The 15,212-nt window shown below is 58.7% G+C and overlaps 2 protein-coding genes and 3 non-coding genes across 5 annotated transcripts; 1 reads left to right on the top strand and 4 right to left on the bottom strand.

Moving 5' to 3' along the window:
• Positions 1–1,629: 1,629 nt before the first annotated feature.
• Positions 1,630–6,086, top strand: ACP4 (acid phosphatase 4). The gene is given in 12 exon segments (XM_042970361.1): positions 1,630–1,728; positions 1,800–1,904; positions 1,989–2,075; positions 3,119–3,265; positions 3,621–3,719; positions 3,823–3,918; positions 4,610–4,742; positions 4,826–4,908; positions 5,344–5,468; positions 5,713–5,827; positions 5,829–5,892; positions 5,971–6,086. Coding segments are annotated over 12 exon segments (1,269 nt in total).
• Positions 6,087–8,203: 2,117 nt separating this feature from the next.
• LOC102951613 (Friend virus susceptibility protein 1-like) lies at positions 8,204–11,559 on the bottom strand. Its single transcript, XM_042970386.1, is given in 4 exon segments — positions 8,204–9,118; positions 9,120–9,616; positions 9,985–10,027; positions 10,773–11,559. Coding segments are annotated over 4 exon segments (987 nt in total). The 5' UTR covers positions 10,779–11,559; the 3' UTR covers positions 8,204–8,677.
• On the bottom strand, positions 9,683–9,773 carry LOC122234415. Its single transcript, XR_006212210.1, has one exon. It is a non-coding gene; the product is annotated as a small nucleolar RNA SNORD88 (small nucleolar RNA).
• On the bottom strand, positions 10,112–10,210 carry LOC122234417. The gene has a single exon (XR_006212212.1). It is a non-coding gene; the product is annotated as a small nucleolar RNA SNORD88 (small nucleolar RNA).
• Positions 11,560–11,621: 62 nt separating the features above from the next.
• On the bottom strand, positions 11,622–11,712 carry LOC122234416. The gene has a single exon (XR_006212211.1). It is a non-coding gene; the product is annotated as a small nucleolar RNA SNORD88 (small nucleolar RNA).
• Between the last annotated feature and the right edge of the window lie 3,500 nt (positions 11,713–15,212).

Here is a 15,212-nt window from a genome sequence, read left to right as displayed (position 1 = left end):
TCCCACTCATGGGGGCTCCTCCCTTAGGCGACAGGACAGCTCTGCGAAAACAACAAAATAGGGTGGGAATAGTGGAGGAGACTTCTGAGGTTAGTCTACAAGAGACACTGCTGTCTCTTGGTCAGTCACTGTGGGAGGAACCAACGGCCATGTGGTGGTGAGTTGAGGCCTCTGGCCAGCAGCCGCCCTGGTGAGCTCAGAAGCGACTCGAGTTAGGGGCACCCCGGTGACTCGGTCAGTTAAGCGTTCGACTTCGGCTCAGGTCATGGTCTTGAGGTTCGTGAGTTCAAGCCCCGCATTGGGCTCTGCGCTGACAGCCTTTGGATGCTCTGTTTCCCTCTCTTGGCCCCTCCCCTGCTCCTGCACTTATAGGCTGGGCTCTCTCTCTCTCTCTCTCTCTCTCAAAACCAAATAAACATTAAAAAAAAAAAGTGGCTCAAGTTTCCAAATGACTGCAGCCCCAGCCACAACCTGACTTCAATCTTGTGAAGACCCTAAGCCAAGACCACCCAGGTATGCCACTCCCAAATTCATGACCCACCAAAACTTCAAGAAATAAGTGGCTACTGTCGTAAGCCACTAAGTTTTCAGGTAATTTGTCACACAGCAAGAAATAACTAGTAGTTGGTCTGCAAACCCCTGTTCTAAGTGCTAATATATTTGAACTCGTTAACCCTCAAAGCAACTCTCTGGGGGTACAGATTGTACTCGTTCCCATTTTATGAATGAGGAAACTGAGGCACAGAGAGGCGCAGTAACGTGCCGATGGTTGCACAGCTTGTAAATGGTGGGTGAGGTTAGGGTTGGAACCCAGCCTGTCCAAATCCGGGGTCTGGGTGTTCAACCACTGAGCCCTGCTGGCTTGGGCCAGCTGTGGGCAGCACCGGAAGAGGGTGACATCTCCAAGAAGCCCAAGAGAGCTACAAAGAGCTCCAACATTTAAGGGGTGAGAATAGGAAAAAACTGATTTGTGGTGGTGGGGAGGGAGAAGAAGGCAGAGCATGTGTCTAGAATGTGGGGCTGGGTGGGGGGGTCTCTCTGCCTTCCTCTGCACCCAGGTTAAGGGCCCCCGGTTCAAATCCCAGCTTTGCCACTCACTGCCTGTGTTCCCTCAGGCAAATGATTTTTTTAAATTTTTTAAAATGTTTATTTATTTTTGAGAGAGAAAGAGAGAGCACGAGTGGAGGAAGAGCAGAGAGAGAGGGAGACACAGAATCTGAAGCAGGCTCCAGGCTCTGAGCTGTCAGCACGGAGCCCGATGTGGGGCTGGAACTCACAAATCGTGAGATCATGACCTGAGCCGAAGCTGGAAGCTCAACCGACTGAGCCACCCAGGCGCCCGCTCAGGCAAATGATTTAACCCTGCCATGCCTCAGTTTCCCCAGCTGCACAATGGGGACGGTGATAACCATATCACCCCCTGCTAGAGTCGCAGAGGAGATTAAATGGGTTAATCCAAAGGCCTGGGGGTGCGGCGGGGGGGGGGGGAGTCGATCCCAGGAGCCCGCCTTGGCTCCCGGGACAGGCATGCTGGGACCTGCGTTTCTGGGGGTGCTGAGGCAGGGGTAATGAGTGGGTGGGGCTGCGGCACAGACAGTGGGCTGAGCTCAGCGTCTGGGCTGTGTGGAGATGGCCGGGCCAGGGTTTTGGGGCCTCCCCGCTGGACCTATCCTGCTTCTGCTCCTGCCCCAGGCCCTGCCGGAAGGACCCCTGGTGTTTGTGGCTGTGGTGAGGTGTCCCCCGCCCCGGCCTGGCCCCTCGCCTCTCCCAGGCCGGCCCTGACCTGGTCCCGTCCCCAGGTGTTCCGGCATGGCGACCGGGCCCCGCTGGCCTCCTATCCCACCGACCCGCACAAGGAGGCGATCACCGTCCTGTGGCCCAGGGGCCTGGGCCAGCTGACTGGGGTGAGAGGCCGGGGTGCGGGGGGGGCGATGGGGGGGGAGTGGGCGGGGCAGGGAGGGGTCTGCTGACTCCCGCTCTGTCCTCAGGAGGGGGTCCGCCAGCAGCTGGAGCTGGGCCGCTTCCTGAGGAACCGCTATGAGGCCTTTCTGAGCCCCGAGTACCGGCGGGAGGAGGTACTGCCCACGATGACCCTCACCTGCCTCCTGACCTCTGACCTCCACTGACCCCAACACTCACCGTGGGCCTCTGCCTCTGGCCTTTGACCCCCCCCCATAACCCAACCTGCACCCCAGTTCTGATCGCTCACCTCCAAACCATTGACTTACTCGTGCTGACCTCTGACCCCATCTCAGCATGAATATGCTTCACCTCTGACCTCTGACCTCTGTCAACCCTGACTTTTTCTTTTTTAAGTTTATTTATTTTGGGAGAGAGAGCACACAATCAGGGGAGCGGCAGGGGCAGAGAGAGGGGGAGAGGGAGAGAATCCCGAGCAGACTCCGCATCATCAGCACGGAGCCTGACACGGGGCTCGAACCCACGAACCGTGAGATCATGACCTGAGCTGAAACCAGGAGTCTGGTGTTTAACCGAATGAGCCACCCAGGCGCCCCAACCCTGACTTTATTTTCCTGCCCTCACCTCTCTCTTCTGACTCCCACCAACTCCGTCCAGATTTTCTGACCTCTGGTTTCTGATGCCAAAACTTGCTGGTTGTGACTTTGACCCTTACAGGTTCAATTTGCCCTCCCAACTTCCCATCTTTGATCTCTGCCCTTCAGCAAATCTGCATTTCCTCCCTGTCTTTTGACACCCCCCAATAGGAGCATTCCTCCTGACCTCTGACCTCTGATCCCTGATAGACATGTACTGAATTCTGGTCCCATGTCCTTCAACCTCCCCTTCTGACCTTGAACTCCACCTTCCAGCCACCAGCAATTCTGATCTTCCTTTCTTTCAATGAGGCCACTGACCCCTCTGGTCCCACATGTTCACCCAACCTCTGACCTCCAACCTGGCTGCTCCTGACATTGACCTCTGACCCTTGATCCCAACTTCCAACACTGAGAACCAGACGCTCCAATTTGCCCTGGGTTTTGACTCCCAACCCCTAACCTTCGACCCCGAACCGAATCTGAAGCTTTCGGTTTGCTGCTGCAGCTGACCTGTGACCCGACCTTGGTCCCCTTGCCTGTTTTCTCCCCCGCCACCCCAGGTGTATGTTCGCAGCACTGACTTTGACCGCACATTGGAGAGCGCTCAGGCCAACCTCGCAGGGCTGTTCCCTGAGGCTGCTCCGGGGCGCCCAGAGGCTGCCTGGAGGCCCATCCCTGTACATACAGTGCCAGTCACCGAGGACAAGGTCAGGGGGCTGGGCAGGTGCAGGGGGGGGTGGGAGGGATGGAGAGAGACAGACACCTCTGGGTGGAGGGAGCCAGTGGCTGGGAGAGGCAGTTTGGCCCAGCTGAACGGCTCCCGGGGGGCGGGGGGGGGGGGGCATGTGCTGTCTCGGGGCAGTGAGCCCTTCCCCCGGGGGAGAGCTGTCTACGTGAGGTGACCCGCCATCCCGTGTGGCGCGGCCAGATCTGGGAGGGACCGTGTAGTTTGAAGAGAGATTTGGACCAGAGACAAGGCCTCCACAGCCCCAATTCCCCGCGCCCTCTGCTGTGACTGGGGTCCCAGTCATGCTGTCCTCTCTGAGCCTCAGTTTCCCCCAGCTGCTGAGGTTCCCCACGCGCAGCTGTCCCCGATACCATGAGCTGCTCAGGGAGGCCACGGAGGCAGCGGAGTACCAGACCGCCCTGGAGGGCTGGACAGTGAGCAGGGCCGGCGGGGCGGGGCCCGGAGGGGCGTGGCGGGGAGGGCGGGGCAGGGAGGGGTGAGGAGGTCCGTTAGACTCACCCAGCCCGGTGCACCCAGGACTTCCTAACTCACCTGGAGAACTACACGGGGCTCTCGTTGGTCGGAGAGCCGCTCCGCAGGGCGTGGAAGGTTCTGGACACGCTGATGTGCCAGGTGAGCCCTCGCCCCACCCACCCAGCCAAGGCAGCAAAGACACCTGGATTCAAATCCCAGGTTTGCCTCTCACTCCCTGTGTTCCCTCGGGCAAGTCCCCTAACCCTGACTGCCTCAGTTTGCGCATCTGCACAGTGGGGACAGCAACGCACATATCAACACCTCCTGGGGTTTCTGTAACGATCGAGATCCATGCCATGTGCTTAGAACAGTGCCGGGCATGCAGGGAGGCCCGCAGGGAGGCCAGAGGCTGTGTGTTTGTAATTCCTCTTGTTAGTTTCCTTGCGGGGGGGGGGGGGGGTGGGGGAAGCGCCTGAAACCAACATGCCGTGAAAATCATCCTAGTTGCACCGTGGGGATAGTTGCACTGGGCGTGCTCTGGTGTAGATGGTGACGCCACCATCGAACCCTTCTAAAGTCCCAGAAGTCTGAAGTTTGAGACACCTCTGGGTCCGTGGGTGAGGGCTCCTGGACGGTGATGGTCGTTGTTAATTAATGATTGTTATCGGCCGCACCATAGCTTTTTGACCAGATCCGGCCCATGAGGGGTTCCCATGAGGGAGGTGGGGGAGAGGGCTGCAGCTAACGGGACAGCACAGGCACTGCGTGGGTGGGGGGGGGGGATCTGAGGGGAGCATGGAGAGCTCAGGATGTCCTGGTCACTTTGTCTCCTCTCCCTGTCTCTCTCCAGCAAGCCCACGGTCTTCCCCTCCCATCCTGGGCCTCCCCGAATGTCCTACGGACGCTAGCGCAGATCTCAGCTTTGGATATTGGGGCCCATGTGGGTCCACCCCGGGCAGCCGAGAAGGCCCAGCTGACAGGGGGTGAGGCCGTGGGGCTGGGAGGCCGGGAGGCCAAAGCGCCTTCCTCTGGGGGCTTCTTCAGCGCTCTGTTCGTGCCCCCTCAGGGATCCTGCTGGAGGCCATCCTTGCCAACTTCTCTCGGGTCCAGCGCCTGGGGCTGCCCCTCAAGATGGTTATGTACTCAGCTGTGAGTCTTTGGGAAGGGGGGCAGTGCCGTGTGGGCACAGGGATGAGGGGAGGAAAAGCCGGTGGGGTGGTCCCAGTGGAACCTCCGCCCGCTGCCTTGGGTAGCTCATCTCCAAACAGTACTCTCAGACCGTTTCACTAGAGGTACGCAGTCTGGAAGGAGGGAGGTGATGGTGTTGTAAGAGAGTTTAGCTCTTCTGGAAGGACGGGCTGTTTAACTGAACTGCCCGATCATATTTTTGCGTCTACTTGACCGATCTTCATTAAATGATTACCTGCAATTAGTGGGATTGCCTCCAAGGTGAGCAGATTTGGGGGGTGGCGCTAAAGGGAACTGGGGGACATCTGGGAGGCAGCTGGATGCACCAGCCTAGAGTTCAGGAGAGACAAGACGTGGAGAGAGGAGCCCTGTCTCAGCCCTGGGATCCACCCGCAGCACGACAGCACTCTGCTGGCCCTCCAGGGAGCCCTGGGTCTCTATGACGGTCACACCCCGCCGTACGCCGCCTGCCTCGGCTTTGAATTCCGGAGGCACCTCGGGGACCCGGACGAGGATGCTGGGTAAGGAGGGGGTGGCGCCCAGGAAGGGGCAGGACAGAACTGTCGCGGGAAGAGACTTGGGGTCCCGGGCAGTGGGCGTGGCCCGAGCCCGGAGCGGGTATTTGCCCCGGATGGCACTTGGAGGTTGACAGGTGGGAGTCAGGAGCCCAGTCTCCCTATTCGGCTCCTCTTCTCCAGATTTAAGTCAGTGGCAGGGGGGCGGTGGGGAGGGGCTCGGGTGCCACCACCTCCTGTCTCCCTCCAGGAACGTCACCATCTCCCTTTTCTACCGCAACGACTCCTCCGGCCTGCCCCTGCCCCTCAACCTCCCCGGGTGCCCGGGCTCCTGCCCACTAGGCCGCTTCCGCCAGCTCACCGCCCCCCGCCCGGCCTCCGGCTCACGGGGTCCCCTGCCACGGCTCCCGCGAGCCTGCCACCCCTGCAGGTGACGGCCACGGGCGTTGGGTTGGGAGCGTGGGGGGGCCCGAGTCCCACGACTCACACTCCCGTGTTCTCCCCGCAGCCACGGTGGTGCCCCTGCTGGCCGGGGCCGTGGCGGTGCTGGCGGGGCTCAGCATGGGGCTGGGCCTGCTGGCCTGGAGACCCGGCTGCCTGCGGGCCTGGGGGGGCCCCGTGTGAGCTGGGAAACCGGGCGCCCCCTTTCCCGCGCTGCCATTGCACCCCAACATGTCTGCTCACCCGCTGCTCTGGCTCCCGTGACTTACTGTGTGCGCCTGGCCCCGTGGGAACCCAGGGGAGGGCTCCCGGGCCCCGGAGCCCCGGGCGGGTCTGCGTGCGCACGCACGCGCGTGCTGTTACCTGTGTGTGGGGGCCTGCGTGAAGGGCGGCTTGCGCACACGTATATGGCACGTGCGTGCACGTGCGTACAGACACTTGTGCGAATGTTTCTGCGCTTATCCGGGTGCCTGTGAGGTGTCTGCATATACGTGTTGGCACAAGAATGCGCGTGTCCGTGTGACAGGCCTCTGTGCGTGCGTGCGGTGCGTGCGCAGCCTCCATTTGTGCATGTTGTACGCGTGTGGGTGTGCCTGCATGTGCGGGTGTATTTATGCGGGTGCATTTATGCGGGTGCATGGGAGCGGACGGTAGGTGAGTGCCTGCGGGAACATGCATTTGTAGGTGCAGCACGTGATGCGCGCACCTGGCGGGCAACGGAGCCGCGCCTGCTCAGTGAGCCCCTCCGTGGGTCACACACTCCCTTGAGAACGGCAGTCACCCAACCTGGCTTTGAGCTGTCACCTTTAGTCTTCCCCACCGCCCCCGGGCGGGGGTTCAAGCGTGCGCGCAGAGGGACAGCTCACAAGGAGGTGCAAGGGCCAAAGCCACCGGCAAACCTGAGGCTCTGTGACTCCCGGCACGTGACTGGCCTCCGTGCCCCCATCTCCTTTGGCAGAGCTGAGACTCCTCAGACCCCACATCCCTTGCCATTGAACTCCTGCTGGAGGCCAGCAGAGTGGGCAGGGCCGGTGACATTCTCATTCTGGGGGCTGCAAGTTTGCAGGGGGTGGGACCTGCCTGTGTGCCCAATGGCTCCCATGGGGCTATTTAAATAAAGTGGAAAATTCAGGTCCCAGCTGCCCTGGCCACACGTGGCTGGCCGCTCCCGTACTGGGCAGACGGCCGTTTCCATCCTCGCAAATGTAGCACCGGATGGCACTGAAGACTAAAAAATGCTCCTGCAGACCTACTAACAAAACAGCAGGCCCTGTGAGGGCACCTGGTTCCAGGCCAGTTCCCGTGCCCCTGCACTTAACCTCTCAGACCGGGAGGGGAGACGTCACTCTCTCCACCACGTGGCAAGCACTGGGTGGCCAAATCTGAGGGCTGCCTCCCCCTGGGTGGCCTGGGCCGAGACACCAATCCCCTCACTGGCCATAACCCACATGCATCACACTGATGAGCACGCCTACATCAAGTGGTCTGTGAGAACCCACCAGCACCATCAGTGGGGAGCCTGGGATGCAGGTGATCACAGGTGGGAGGCGGGTGCTCATAGCAAGAAGCTACTCCTAGCCACGGGGACCCCAAACCTCCCCCCCCAGGGGGAGTAAGGTACAAGCCCCTCGACCTTGGGGGGAGGGTGCAGAAAGGGCTGGGCAGGGTTGCACTGGGGTCAGCAGCCCTGTCTGCACAGCTCGGAAAAGCCAGAGAACCCCCCATCCTTTATGTTGAGACCACCAACAGACCCACCCGTAAGGGCACCTCAGAAGGTCTTCATGTACCCTGGAGAGGCGGGCACTTTCTTGCTTACATTGACCCACAGAACTCGCAGGTTCTTTGTTAAGTGGCTCCAGCAGGATGACAGGAGCCCAGCCTTCAGCATACTGAGCGAGCCTGTGGAAAGATGGGGGCTCCTCTGTGTGACCCCTGCCCTTGCCCCGAGAGGGTTCCGGATGCAATCTCACACCAGGACCACACCACAAACCCTGTCCTTTAGGACAGCCCAGACACAGCGACACGCATATTCAATGAGCGCCCTGTGCCTAGTGCTGACCATCCGGGTGGTCTGTCCCCATGGAGCTGGGATTCTTGGCCCCAACACTTTCAACCCGGGCGTGACAGACCCGGCCCAGATGCCACACATCCAGCTAGAAAGCAGAGAGGACTGACTGCCCCTTCTCCAGGTGAGCCAACAGCAAAAGTCCACTTTAGAAGGCAGGCATTGCATGCGCACACGCACACACACTCAAGAGAAAATCATTCCAAGCCACAAAGAAGCACCCGGAAAACCAAAGTGTTGTACATGCTTAAATTATTAGGTAAAAACATTGCATTTAAAAATAGCTTAAGAAAAAGGGTACAAACTTCAAGGTGCTTTCAAGTTGTGGGCTGTGGGGAGATCCCACTTGGCCCGTAGTGCTTTGGGGGCTGGTGGGGCAGGGTGGGGGTGCCCGCCCACCATGCCAATGGGCCTGAAGTGTAACAGACTGAAATGTAATGGCATATGCCCCTGGGGATGGGGGCACAGGCACCCAAGGGCTACTGGCCGGCTCGCTTCCCTCCACCACTCTGGCTGGTGACACCGATAGGGTGCCAGGGGGCAAGGGCACCTCGAGCACTCAGAGAGGCCTGGGAGTCTGGAGAAGGGCAAACGGACCACCCCTCAGTCCCCCCTGGGGGTGCTCAGGAGGCATGGACTCTGTCTCTCCTGGAACCCAGCACCACCCACCCCGCAGAGTAGCAGCGGGGAGACCGTGCCCAGGGAGGGGCTAGTCATGGCGCACGGGTGCGGGCGGCTCCTCCCCACAGGCCTGGTCTGAGTAGGGGGGAGGCGGGGGCTGCTCGTCCCCCAGCACGTAGGCAGGGTGGCCGCGGCTGCGCTTGGCCTCCTTGATGTAGAGCTCCAGGAGGACCTTGGTGGGCTGCTTGTCCACCCTCTCCTTGGGGACGCCATGGCTCAGCAGCCAGCCCGTGAGGTCCTTGCGCGTCGGGTTGGGCCCCAACATGAGCTTGGCGCGGCCCGGCTGGCTCTGGCGCCACAGCAGGCCCACGTCGGCGATGGTCTGGATCTCCATCACCGCTTCCAGCACCGTCATGCCCTTGACCAGCAGGCTGACCAGCGAGAGCCGCAGCTCGGAGGGCGCGGCCGTCAACAGGCGCCGCTGGAGGCCCTGCGTGAAGGGCACGTCCTCGGGCGCCGGCCAGGGCCCCTGCTCGGGCGCGGGGGGGTGAGGGCGGCTCGCGGTAGATCCAGTCGAGCATGCCCAGCTCGCGCACCAGCTGGATGCCCTCCTCCATGGTGGTCCAGGGGCGGAAGGGGAGCTCGGTGGCCTCAAAGTGCAGGAAGGACTCCCAGCGCTGGCGCCAGGCCAGCAGCAGCCAGGTGAGCAGCGTCTGGCAGCCACCCCGCAGCGTCTTGCAGTGGTAGTTGAAGATGGCGTCGCCGGTCAGGTCACCCAGGAGTGCCAGCTCTCCAGAGTTCAGGAACAGGGCCGGGCCCCCCTGGTCATACACTCGCAGGATCCAGGTGATCATGAGCTCGTTGGGGTTCTGCTTGAAGCGCCGCGAGATGGCCAGGAGCTCTGTGTACGTGTAGTAACGGTCCCCCCGCCCCAACTGGGTGGGGGGCCAGTGCTCGCTCGGCCATGACGATGGCTGTCCCCTGCAAGGAGCAGCAGGAAGCCAGGAGGGGTGCTGCTGGGCAGGAGCTTCAGGGAAGGGGAGAGGCCGTCAGGTGGGAAAAGAGCCACACCCCCCAGCACCTCCCCCCACCGGGACCCCTCAGATCCCCGGGTGTCAAAGGTCCCGGGGGGCACCATGTCCTCAGGGGAGGTCAGAGCCCAGTGCTAGACATCATGGGGGTCCCGAGCCAGCCCCTTCAGGAGCGCTGACAGGGTCGCTGCAATCTCTCCTGTGTCCTCCCCCTCACTGCCCCACACTTCATCCAGTGCTTAGCAGGGGGCCCAGCTCTGGGCAACCACTCGGCATTTGCTTTTGTATTATTACCATAATCTACATATTTCACGATAGATTTATTGCTATGGTACGGCCAGTAAGGAGCCTCTTCTGTTCTTACCAAGGACAGGGGCAGCGGCGCTGTTTGACTCTGGAGGAACCACCTGCAGACAGGAAGGAGCCGGAGGGGAAGAGCTGGTCAGCAGGGCACAGGCAACCACGGCCCCCAGCCCTCTGTCCCCAGAGTGGGGCCCCTCAGACCCCCTGGGTGTCAAAGGTCCCGGGGAGGGGGGGGCACCATGTCCTCAAGGGAGGTCAGAGCCCAGTGCTGGACATCATGGGGGCCCTGGTGCCCTTGTCCTCCTCACTCAGGTCACAGAGCCACTTGGCTCCAGTCCTAAGGGGGAGGACAGACAAGAGCTCACCCAGGCAGGACAAATGACCACCATACCCGGCCACTGGGGTGCCAAGAAGCCCTGATCACGTGCCTTTTGATGCCCCTTGACCAAGCCTCACTGTGGCTTGTCCTTGGCTGTCACCTTGTATGATCCGCCACAACAGACTTCGGCACCACCAACCCCCACCCCGCCCAGCTCAAAGCAGTGCCCCACTGAAGACAGCCCCACACCTGCTCAGCCTGCACCCCAGGTCTGTCTTCCCTAGCTGCCTCCCAGAGCCTCCAGCTCTGCTCTCCCCTCACACGTCCCTCCACAAACGGCAACTTCCTACCCCATCTTCCCGGAAACGCCCTCTCCGCTGCAGCAAACATTCAGAGCTCCGCAGAGGACGCCTCAGGCGAAGAGCACAGGCCCTCAGACTGAGCCCCACCCCCAATCATGCAAAGGAGCTTCTCCCCCAAAGTACCGGCCAGCGAGAGCGGACACCCCCGAGCTCTCCCAGAGAACGTGCCTGCATCCTACTGCACCACGGCCATCGTCCTGTCCACTCCTGACATCCAAGGACCAGGGACAAATCGCCCCAGACCAGAGAACACTGGCTTCTTTTCAGACAACAGGTCCCGTGCCCATTTTACCACTGGGCTTTGAAACATTTGTGCAACATTCTCTAGATAAAGGGTCACTTTAAACAATGGTTACTGTGCAAACTGGAGGGTAACTTTACTAACTGTATCAGTGTATCCATCCAAGGCCGGCTGTCCAAGTTCAACCTACAAACCCCTCAGTGTGAACAGTGAGAAGTGCTGACAGCTTGTTTCTTTTCTTCTGCTGACTTTGAAAATTAGCTTTGATTAGTCCGTTTCCTTGAAACCCAAATACACGATCAGTGTTTCCTGCCACAATCCGTGTATTCTCCATCTTGCCCAACCCTTACCTTTAGGTAGGAAATATCACCACCACCCACCCCCAACCATGCAGAGGATTTGGGCCCATACGCTGCTGGGTGTGCTGTGCCTGCTCTACAGATATAGAAACCGAGGCTCGGGAGACCAGCTCTCTGAGCCCATGAACAGCAGAGCTGGGATTTGGACCTGGCCCAACTCTGGCTGGATTTCCACTGCTATAAATGAACAGGGATTTGCATGTAAATCTCCAGCACAAATGCTGGCACATTTGTCCAGAGCTATCTGATGTGAAGTCATCCCAAAGAGGGTAAGGTTATTTTAGATGAGGGGGGGCGGGCGGAAGCAAGAGTTGTCACTGACAGGGGATGTTAGTGGCCGGTCCCCCTGCTTGAAGACACACCTGTAACACAGGAAGGACTTGAACAGTCTGGGAGGGTCCAAAGACATCAAAACCAGGGCTCCTCAGATCCCCAGGTGTCAAAGGTCCCGTGGCGCACGGAGTCCTCAGGGGTGATCAGAGCCCAGTGCTGGACATCACGGGAGCCCAGGTCCCCACGGCCACTCACCTTCAGGAACAGAGGCCCAACTAACTGCACTTAGAGACTGGGAAGCACAAAACCCACCAGGAGGGTATCAAAGTCCACAATTCTTCCTGTGCAGACCCCAGGCAACCCCACCTCCCCAGTGTCACCGGTCCACAAGGGGACTGTCGTCAAACCCCCTACATGGAGCAAACCCAGTGTCTACCTCCCCTTGCCTAATTTTACAGACTTTTGGCACTGGCTACACCTGTTACTAACCCTTAACAGTGAAAGCTGCTAAGGTGCAAATCCCTTGAAGAACCTACCGGGGTGGCAGAAGGAGGGAGCTCTCCTAGGGGGAAAAAACCCAACCCTAACATAGAAGCAGCACTCACGATGAGCAGAGACCCTTTTCTGCAACCATTTTGGAACAGACCAGAGGAAGACATTTTGGAGAGGGCTCAGGAACCACAGACACAAAGCACACAGGAGACCCCATTATTTCTGATGAAATTAAAAACGTGCTTTCAGAACACCAGGCAGAAATAAAGCATGCGTGGCAAAATGTTAAACTTATGTGTATTTCCCCGCACCTGTGAGGATTTTAACAAGTAAAAAAAAAAAAAGGGGGGGATGAGAAAGGAATACATTGGAAAATGGCGAAAAGAGGGCGCGCCAGTGATGGAGGAAAAAAATCCTTCCACTTGTGACAGGGCAACACTTGGGATAAAGTTCGACAGATTTTCAAGTGGCTGCCTGAAGTGAGAAACTCAGGGAGGATTTTTGCTGGGTCTTGGTGGGGACATAGAAAATCAGCGAGCTGCCCCGGGGCCGGGCTTCCTCGGCGATGGGGAAACGGATGTCCAAGACCCGAATTAAGGACCAATTAGCTCAGAAGTAACGTTTCCCGCAACTCGTGCATGGGGTGAATACAAAACTCTGGTATTTGGAGGGACCGTGTCCGAATGATTCCTGAGGATAAAGGCCCCACTTGCTGTCTCCTAAGACCGCACCCATGTGGTTCTCAGAAACCCCGTAATTCATCTAGAGACTCCACACTCCCACTTAGCTCTTGGTAAACCCTGAGATCCTGCCTCTACCTCCCCCGTATCTTTATTCCACGTTGCATAAAATGCCAGCCACGTGGAACGGAAAAAAACAGCGACTTCCTAAGGGAAGCTCATGTAGCCAGAAGTGGAAAACCTCAGCAAAAAAAACTCAGGGTCACACGCGCTCCCCCCACCCCCACCCCCACGAAAAACGGACAAAATGGCGGAATCCTGCGACGTGGGAAACAGAAATGGCGCAGCCCGGCTGCGGGGCCAAGGAGCGCTGGCCTTGAAAACCCTCCTTCGCTCCGGGGGCAGGAGTCCTCCCCACCCTGAGGGCCCCTAAAGGGCCACCAGCCTCTTCGGACGCCACTGCCCACCCCGCCAAGATCCCCAGGCTCGCCTCGGAGCGCGCGCTGGGGTCTCACAAGGGCCTGACCCCTTCCACGCGACGACGTGGCCGCCCCGCCGCAGCCCCGGGCACCTCACGACAGGCGCGACCCAGACCCCAACGCCCGGCCGCGCAGACGGAAAAGAGCCATAAGACAAAGACAGCTCACCCGACCCTCACTCTCTTCAAAGTGTGCGCGGGCGACCTCGCGTCCCGCTTTATAGTGCGCGCCGCTTGTAAGGCCCGCCACAAGCCCCTGCCCGGGCTCCGCCCCGAGGCGTCCAACACACGCGCCGGGGCCGGAAATCCAGCTTTGGTGCTTGGGGTAGCGAATAATGCCTGTTCCCTCCAAAAATCTTCCTAAGCAGACGATACAATGTTGTCCCTAGAGGCGGAGAAAAAAAAGCAGGGGACTATCAGGGCCCGTTGTCCTCTCATGAGCGTCAGGCAACTCTGAGGACAGCACCAAAGGCGGGCGGCAAAGGGGAAGGACCCCGAGCCCGGACCGAGCCAGAAAGGGAGGCTCCTGGAATTGCCAGCGCGGCAGTGGCGCGAGCTTTGGCTGGAAGGGGCGGGGCCGACCCAGACTGAGTCCGCAGGCAGGAATGGGAGGCGGGGCCAGTGCGGAGATCGACGGGGGGACGTTGTGGGGTAACGCTAGCGTGGCGCGGAATGAGAGGCTCGTTCCGCGCAGCAAGAGGAGGGGTCGATGCCTGGACGCCGGGGCGAAAGGCTGGGCTTCTGGATCTAAGGGAGGAGGAGGATGGGGGCCAGGACTCCTGGGCTGTGTGAGGGCCGGAAGTGCTCCCTCCACCCCCCAGTTTAGATGGTTTAAGACCTGGGGGCTTGGATTCTTGGTAGGGAGGGTTCAAGCTCTAAGGAGTGTCTTTCAGCTGACTTGATTGGAAACATTCTTTTCAGAGATAAAAAAGGAAACTCCTCTACTTCAAACCCACTCGCCAGAGTCGCCACTGTCAACAGTGTGGTGTGGACTTTTTATTTTATGGCTGTATACACACACATGTTATGGGTAGCGATTTTTTTTTTTTTTTCATTCCAGTTTGTCCCCTAAATAGTCTCCCCCGGATCAGTACAGAGTGACCTCATTCCTTAAACGGGGGCCAAATATTCCCTTCTGTGAGTGGAACACACATTGTTTAGCTGGTCTCCCTGGTCATTTGGGTTGTTTTCTTCCGGTGAGGAGACACCTCCCACGAAGCTTATAGTCTGATGTAAAAGGAACATATCCTTATATTAACAAAAGGAGACCTTTCTTCACTGGCTTTTGCCTCACCCAGAGAAAAAAGCAAAGTCTTCACTGTGGCCCACAAGGCCCGGAGGGACCTAGCCCCTGTTCCCCCTCTGTCCCTGTCTCCCTCTCCCTTGCTCAGGGTACACCAGTAATTAGCTTCCCTAATCTTCCTGGAACCTGCCAAGGACGTTTGTACCTCAGAACTTTTGTTGTTCCCTCTGCCGGGAATCCTTTCCCCCAACCTATCCCCATGGCTCTCCTCTCTTCAATCATGTCTCTGCTCAGATATTACCTTGGCATAGAGCCCCTGCCCCTTCCCAGACCCATCTCTATTCCCCTCCTTTATTTTTCCTCATGGCACTTATCCCTAACATATCTGTTTTGCCTCCCTGCGGAAATGTGAAGCCATAAAAACAAGGATGTGTGTTTAGTTTGATCACTGCTATAGATCCAGTCTCTGGCATATAGTTGCAGCTTATTTTCATTAAAGATGAACAAATTTGAGAGCCTTTTGTGGGAGAGAAGCGGATTATTTTAGCAACCCTTAAAGAGCACAAACTAGGTGTTATGTTAAACTCTATCTAGATTGAAGTACTATCATTACCCCCATTTTACAGATGAGGAAACTGAGACCCAGGTGGGTCAATGCCTGGACACAGGTCACGGAACTAGTAGGTGGCAGAGCCTAGACTCAACCCTTCCAGCTTAACCACTGTGTGAAAGGGAGGTCGAGGGGACCCCCCAGGTCAAGGGCCTGTAGGGGGACCCAGGTAGTGAGATTAATTTGTACTTGAGTTTCAACCATGCCCTGTTCAACAAATGACTCTGATAGC

Source organism: Panthera tigris, chromosome E2, assembly GCF_018350195.1.
Source record: "Panthera tigris isolate Pti1 chromosome E2, P.tigris_Pti1_mat1.1, whole genome shotgun sequence".
In the NCBI taxonomy this organism is placed as follows: Eukaryota; Metazoa; Chordata; class Mammalia; order Carnivora; family Felidae; genus Panthera; species Panthera tigris.
This window is presented reverse-complemented; position numbering and strand designations above follow the sequence as displayed.